Here is a 6934-nt window from a genome sequence, read left to right on the forward strand (position 1 = left end):
ACTCTCTGAAGCCTCATCCTGTCGGCCTCAGTGCAGCTGGCATACCAAACTGTGATGCAGTCAATAGGCTCTCGATGGTAGAGCGCGAGAAGGTCACCAGCAGCTAACCTAGTAACCTTTTGAATGAAGGGCTTTTATTTGTAACAGAGTATTCCTACACTTTGGTACTTTTACTTTTACTCAAGTACAAGATCTGAGTATCCACCTGGTGTTATTTCAACTCAGTCATTAAATCAAGGCCAGACTAGTGGGTTCCTAGTGCTGGCCCTGCTTTGTTGCCCTTAAACCAATGATAGTGTTTGTATATGTGTGCTTTGGAGCTGCAATATATTAGTGACCCTTATTTGTGGGCACAAGTTCACTGAACAGCCACAAGTGTCATTAAAAGCAAGTATTTTAAAACAATACCAAACATTTTTGTAGCGTTGTAAATATGTATTATCCACACACTTTAGTTTATGCAGACATTTGACAAACTATATGGATGATCACATGCATCTATAAACTACAGCATGACAAAACCCAGTCATCATCAACATTTTACATCCAGTTAATACAATTGATTTAAGGAAAAATGAGATCAAATGACTATTTTGTTGTTGCTGTTGGTGCGGGAATCATCCAAATCTCTATTTGCAGCACAATCCGCAGACACCGCGGCGGCAGCAGTTGCAGCAAAATGTACATTTAATGCTGCGCTTCTCTCTGATGTTGTACGGCATCTGTGTAAGAAAATAAACATGAGGTTCTGCAGCATCTTCATTCTCATTATTCTCTATTCTCCATTGGAGAGCATCAAGGCACTTTGTTGGGACAACACACTTTTACTAGTTTTTTAATAAGCTCAATGTTTCTAGCCAAGATTATTAAATGAGCTTAAAATACCTTCCATGAGTCCTCTGATGTCTCTTCATGTTCAGTAACTGGACTTTCACTGCTCATTGGCTCCTCCAGCTCCTGCACCTGTTGATTAACATATACAGTAGGAACCACAGTTTATCATTTTGACGAAACATTGATGGCTAATAAGTAAAACGAAAATAGTCATGTTCTTACTTCAGGTCCTGGGACAGCAGAGCTCTCCTGAATACAGATAAATGTGAGCACGACGGCCACTGCAACTGCAACACAGAATGTCTTCATGTTAGGATCGTATGACTGCTTTGAGTCCACTCGTTTTCTTCAGATGTGTTGGTGACCAGCTCTTTATAGTTCTTCTCCTGTCTGATGGTTTAGAGTAAATTGTGCTGGTATTTATACTCACTGAGGCCTTTGTTGCCTCATCACTGACAGCATGTAGCTGCATATACCGTATCTCTGTACTTGGAATGGAGGTGGGAATTTCCAAACATTGAGAATAGAAAAAATCACCATCTTTTGAAATCCATGCCCCAGTGTTTGCTCCTCAATATCAGATACATTATTGTTTTATTTTGTTCTGGTTTTCTGTTATACAGAATTAGACTTAATCTGTACCTCTGTACTGAAACTATGTCAGTAAACAATGCTTGACATTTAGAAGCTAGTGTCTGCTTGTGGCTTCAACTAAACATTGTACTTATGATTGTAAATATAATAAAACAAGACAATATCACAAATACATTTAATTTTACATCGGTCATCAATTCAAACACTAAAAACACAATGAACGGTCAGTGTAAAAACATCAGGTTGTGAATTATAAATAGATATAAAGAAAAAGATTAAACATATTGGCATTTAATGATTATTTGTGGGCTCTATCACTATAACTTCAGTCCTAACAAATGTATCGTTACAAATGTGGTACACCTGGAGTATTGCCATTTTTATCGCTATCTCCGACTTTTATTTTATTTTAATTTTTTTTTTTTTTTTAATCTTTCAAATTGTATCAGTGTCCTTTGCTGTGAAGCGCTTCGAGATTTGTCTTGGCAGATGAGAAGCGCTATATAAATTAAATGTATTATTATTATGTTGTGCAATAACTACATTTCCCTTCTTCACTGATACCCTTGTTGAGTGCTTGGCTAATTTGGGATATTTTTCTTGCTAAAAACAAGATCTGTGACAAACACATGTTTATGATACTTACTCGCATTATTCAGCAATATAACCTCCCAACATTAACACTACCTTTATAATAGTTGAAGTGTAAATGCAATCGCCAGAAGTAAATACCTACTGTAATGTTAGGCTACAAACATCAAGGTCGCATGGTTGCATGTCACCATCTTGGTTGGCCTTTTGACGTTAAGTAGTCTATTTAGTCACTTGTTAGCAATCAGCGTTTTTAAGACACATAGAAGCATCAGACATTTACCAGCGGTGGGTTCATTGTAATAATTCTATGTTTTAAAGCAAAATGAAAGTGAAAATCTCTTAACTTTGTGTTGAACACACATTTCATGGGAGGCGTCTAACCAAAAACACATTGAAAAAACTGTTGTCTTTGAGAGGAGGGAACCAGAAGTGCTAAAATACTGACTCATTTTGGGGTTTTAGGACTTATTCCTGCACCACTCTATAACCACGCCCCACAAGACTTTAAGAAGCAATGGCTAATGCACAAAACTCAAACACTATTCACCAGCCAATCCTGTTACTTCATTGCTCAGTCATTAAATCAGTGACCAAGTCTTGAGTTTACAGAGCTGGCCCCGATTTTTGCAGATAAGCAAAATATAGTGTATGAAAACAGTTGTTCTGTAGAGCTGCAATACGTTAATGACTATTATTTGTGAGCACCAGTGTAGGCTTCAAGAAGCTGACTGCAGTCCACTTACATTATGCCCACTAGTGTCATTAACGTATTTTCTTTTTAATAAGCTTTGATCTAGCTGTAATTATGTTATAGTTTTAATTTTTTTGTTTTCCCCCTAAATATGATTTATTTATACAAGTTAGATTTTATAATATACTGTAATATTATAAAATATAATATTTTTTCTTATATGTAAAAAAATGCTTTTTTGATTGAATGGCTAGTTTTTCGATTTAATTAGCCATTTTACGATACCTCGTTTTATTTATACTGTATACAAAATGTAGTTAGCATTTTTAAAAATGTACATGGATGAATGCATCGTAGTCAACAAATAATCAGTAAACAAAAAATGTATTTTCATGATGGTAACATTTATTGTTCATACACTTACAGTAAGTATATGCAGACATTTGGGAACAAATATGGATGATCACATCAGATACATTTCAAATTAACAGCACGACCAAATCCATTCATCAACAACCTTTTGCAAGCAATAAATACAATTGCTTTGAGAAAAGTTCTGATCAAATGAATATTTAGTGGTTGTTGGAGTAGGAATCATCCTCTCCTCTTTTTGCAGGACAATTTGCAGACACCGCGTCTGCAGCGAAATTTACATTTAATGCCACGCTTCTCTCTGATGCTGGACGGCATCTGTGTGAGAGACAGAAACATGAGCAGTGAGTTCATCTGCAGCATCTTTACTCACTGTTTATTCTGTATTCTTCATTGGAGAGCAATAGGACACTTTGTTGGGACAACACTCTTTTTTTTTTATTAATGTATTTTGCCAAATTCATTCAGTTAGCATGATATACCTTCCATGAGTCCTCTGATGGCTCCTCCTGGTCAGAAACCAGACTTTCAATGCTCATCGGCTCCTCCAGCTCCTGCACCTGTTGATGAATTGTGAAGATTTAGAGTAGGAAACACATTTGATCAGTTTGACATAAAAAACATAGTAAACAGGTGAATGAAATAGTTTCACGTTCTTACTTCAGTTCCTGGGACAGCAGAGCTCTCCTGAATACAGATACATGTGAGCATGACGGCCACTGCAACTGCAAACCAGAATGTCTTCATCTTAGGAGGGTTGGCTACTTTAAGATAACTAGATTTCTTCAGATCTGCTGGTGACTGTTGTCAGCTCTTCTTCTCCTGTCTGATGGTTAAGTGTACCATGTGCTGGTATTTATACTCACTGAGGCCTCTGTTGCCTCATCACCCCTCTGGGGTGGTGTTGAAATTCCTGAACGTTGAGAATGGGGAAATTCACCATTTTTGAAATGTATGCAGAAATGTCTGTTGCAAAATGTCAATCTGTCTTTATATTTTCTTTCTACCTGGTTTAGAAACAGCTTTGTATACGTTTTATGTTTACATGTTTAATTGCATATGCAATATAAAATTGGCAGCTGATTTGAAAAAGAAAAAAAAATTATATTTTTGTGGCGGCTCAATCCCCAGTTACCTCTGAGTCGCCGAGAGGCTAAACTTGGCTATAAGCTGTGACGCGTTTTCGAAGAGAAAGTCCATAGTGAAGCAAGATAGTTTTTGGGATATTTAATAAACAAAATCATAACAGAGTAAATGGACAAAACGGTCAACAGAAAAAATGACAGCACAAGCTCACCCTCTGTCATGTGCACTCGACATCAAACAGGTGACTTATAAACCAAACCACACCCATGTGACAATTACCGGAAGTGCTCAACAAGCAAACAAAGGTGACGTAAACGAATAATAATAATACAAATAATGAACTTGAGCTAAGTAGTGTTATGGCACCTACAGTTTTGGTTGATGTAAAACATGTTTTCTTTTTCCGGATTACGGTCACAGTTTTAAAACGTGGTTAATATTGTACAAACACCTTTATGATGTCTCAGTGTGAAGACATCAGCTTGTGAATGATACTTTCTCAATTACTGAAAACCCTGTTTACGTTGGACTACTACAAGGATTCAAATGCTATTCTGTATGACTTCACTCTACAGAGTAAGAGGAGAACCATTAATGTAGTTAAATATACTGTGTTATATTGTTGGTTGTATTCCTTTTCAAATGTGTTTTCTTATTAGATACTTTTGGGACACTACTGGTTCCAAGTAAAAAAGATGGCGACGGGCGAGATCACGATGGTGGGGCCAAAATGCCAAATTTGACGCTTCAAAAGTTTAGTCCACAAACCAATGGGTGTGGGTGAATGTGTCCACTTATGTTATAAAGTCTATGCAGAATACACAAAAAACCTTCAGTTCAACCACATGTTATGACCTTGACATAAAATGTAACATTCGCGGTAAGGCAGAAATACAGTTCTATCAAAAAGCCCATATATCTGTATTCAGACCCATTTGTAAAGACCTCAGTCGTTTCAAATATCCATTCCAATAATCCAAATCCCCTTTTTACTCTGTTTCATTATTTGATAGCCCTGCTGGCCCATGTGCAAGCTTCAGCTGACCACAACATTATTGTCAACAAACCACAAATGGCTTTAAATGGCCCATATTCTATAAAAGGGGGAGCATTTTCCAAACTTTCAACCGCCATATAATCTACTGCATTATGTCCAGTCAAGATGAACACATGTCATTTCAACACCATGTCCTAAAAATTGCATTCCGAAACACAAAACTGCATTTTTAAAAAGGTTGATGTAAAACTTTTTTATTTTTTCGGATTACGGTCACAGTTTTAAAACTTGGTTAACATTGTACATCACAATATACAACACAACTACTTGGTAAAGTTAATAATAATAATAATAATAATTAATAATAATACATTTTATTTATCAAGCGCTTTATGAAGTGCTCAAAGGCAACAAAACTACTTCCACAAAGTTTAATACAAAAATGGTGTTGGTTAGACGCCTGTGCTTAATGTATTTTAAGTTGCGTAAGTTAAGAAATTGTGTCAATGATGTAAAATGACAACACACTCATTCCAGTAATATTGGCATTGCAGGCCTGGATTTTCCACACTTACTTAATTTTGTCTTTGTGCTCATTGCTTAACCTTAGTGCTTAACCTTATTGTCAATTCTAAAATATATACAGGAAATGTAATGGATCATAATTATGTTTATTTCCAACCAAGGAGTGTAAGTACTAAAAAACAAAACAACAAGGATTGTTTAAAGAGTTTATGTTGTAGACATGTCTGTGTAGGGAGAGTCTTATTCTGGTGCTGTGTGATAGGCAAGTTACTGTCCAGGCTTTTATGAGTCAGATAGGACAGAGTTCAGCGTCCTGACAGTCTGTTGTAGAAAGCTGTTACCCAGTCTGGTGGAACAGGATCAAAGAGTATGGTATCTTCTCCCAGATGGCAAAAGTGGGGAAGAATGGATGGAAGTGATGAGTTATCTTTCAAGATGCATCCACTACTTGCTGCAGGGTCATGTGGTTTAAGGCGGTGAAGCAGTTGGTCAGAAATTCTCAATTGTTGCGATGGTGAAAGGAGTGTCAATGGTGCCAAGGCTCTTGCTCTCTTTCACTTTGGTTACCAGAGGAAGTGAAGACAATACTGGGCTTTTGGCAAGAGATGCAGTGTTTTTGTCTAGGATCAGGTACAGTTAAGGTAAAGGTCTTTGGTGTTCACAGTTCACACCCAATAAATGATGGTCAGTTGGGTGGTTTGAGCTCTATCAAAATGAGTAATCTTTTTGTTACCAACATTAAGTTGAAAGATATTCTTGTACAGATGGCCTGTTGGTTTACATGCTTGCTGTATATCTTGTCATTGTTTCTAATGGGAACTGTCAAAGTTGTTTCGGCTGCTACCTTGCCTGCCAATCTGCTGGCAAAGTAAAGCTACAGTTGGTACAATCACAGCTAACAACACATTCACCTCCTCGGACAGATCAATATGCCTGTCTGACCTGGAATAGGGCACTGACCCAGTCTCAAGAAAATGTTATCCCTGTCCAGTTCTTATCCCCATTTCCCACCACAATTATGTTCTTCTAGGATTAAACCCAACTTGTCAAAAGAGTGATTCCACTATTGCTCCACTATAACTTCCGTTGTGCTTTCCCTCCTTCCTTGCCTCCCCGTGCTTGGCGGTTAGTGCCACAGTCATGACTAGTGAGACACAATACTGGGAACGTTGCCAACGCATGTGTAACACAGGAAGAAAATCCAATGGGAGACCATTGTAATTAGTCCAATAAATGTTTTC

General features: G+C 37.3%; 2 protein-coding genes across 2 annotated transcripts; both read right to left on the bottom strand.

Moving 5' to 3' along the window:
* Nucleotides 1-414: 414 nt before the first annotated feature.
* On the bottom strand, nucleotides 415-1214 carry LOC117554010 (hepcidin-like). The gene is made up of 3 exons (XM_034228211.1): nucleotides 1057-1214; nucleotides 886-963; nucleotides 415-722 (listed from the first exon to the last, which is right to left on the bottom strand). Exons 1-3 carry the CDS (start codon nucleotides 1141-1143, stop codon nucleotides 630-632), a joined length of 258 nt encoding a protein of 85 aa, XP_034084102.1. The 5' UTR covers nucleotides 1144-1214; the 3' UTR covers nucleotides 415-629.
* A 1882-nt stretch (nucleotides 1215-3096) lies between these two features.
* On the bottom strand, nucleotides 3097-3929 carry LOC117554027 (hepcidin-like). The gene is made up of 3 exons (XM_034228234.1): nucleotides 3746-3929; nucleotides 3568-3645; nucleotides 3097-3403 (listed from the first exon to the last, which is right to left on the bottom strand). The coding sequence occupies exons 1-3, from the start codon at nucleotides 3830-3832 to the stop codon at nucleotides 3308-3310; spliced, it is 261 nt and encodes an 86-aa protein (XP_034084125.1). The 5' UTR covers nucleotides 3833-3929; the 3' UTR covers nucleotides 3097-3307.
* Between the last annotated feature and the right edge of the window lie 3005 nt (nucleotides 3930-6934).

Source organism: Gymnodraco acuticeps, unplaced genomic scaffold (genome assembly GCF_902827175.1).
Source record: "Gymnodraco acuticeps unplaced genomic scaffold, fGymAcu1.1, whole genome shotgun sequence".
NCBI classification, from domain to species: Eukaryota; Metazoa; Chordata; class Actinopteri; order Perciformes; family Bathydraconidae; genus Gymnodraco; species Gymnodraco acuticeps.

What these genes read in the sequence shown, in the direction of transcription:
- LOC117554027 (XM_034228234.1), bottom strand. Translation starts at nt 3,832, where the DNA reads ATGAAGACATTCTGGTTTGCAGTTGCAGTGGCCGTCATGCTCACATGT. An exon ending in CTGCTGTCCCAGGAACTGAA is followed by an intron (nt 3,646 to 3,745) that starts GTAAGAACGTGA and finishes ATTCATCAACAG; the next exon opens with GTGCAGGAGCTGGAGGAGCC. An exon ending in CATCAGAGGACTCATGGAAG is followed by an intron (nt 3,404 to 3,567) that starts GTATATCATGCT and finishes TCTCTCACACAG; the next exon opens with ATGCCGTCCAGCATCAGAGA.
- LOC117554010 (XM_034228211.1), bottom strand. Translation starts at nt 1,143, where the DNA reads ATGAAGACATTCTGTGTTGCAGTTGCAGTGGCCGTCGTGCTCACATTT. An exon ending in CTGCTGTCCCAGGACCTGAA is followed by an intron (nt 964 to 1,056) that starts GTAAGAACATGA and finishes GTTAATCAACAG; the next exon opens with GTGCAGGAGCTGGAGGAGCC. An exon ending in CATCAGAGGACTCATGGAAG is followed by an intron (nt 723 to 885) that starts GTATTTTAAGCT and finishes TTTCTTACACAG; the next exon opens with ATGCCGTACAACATCAGAGA.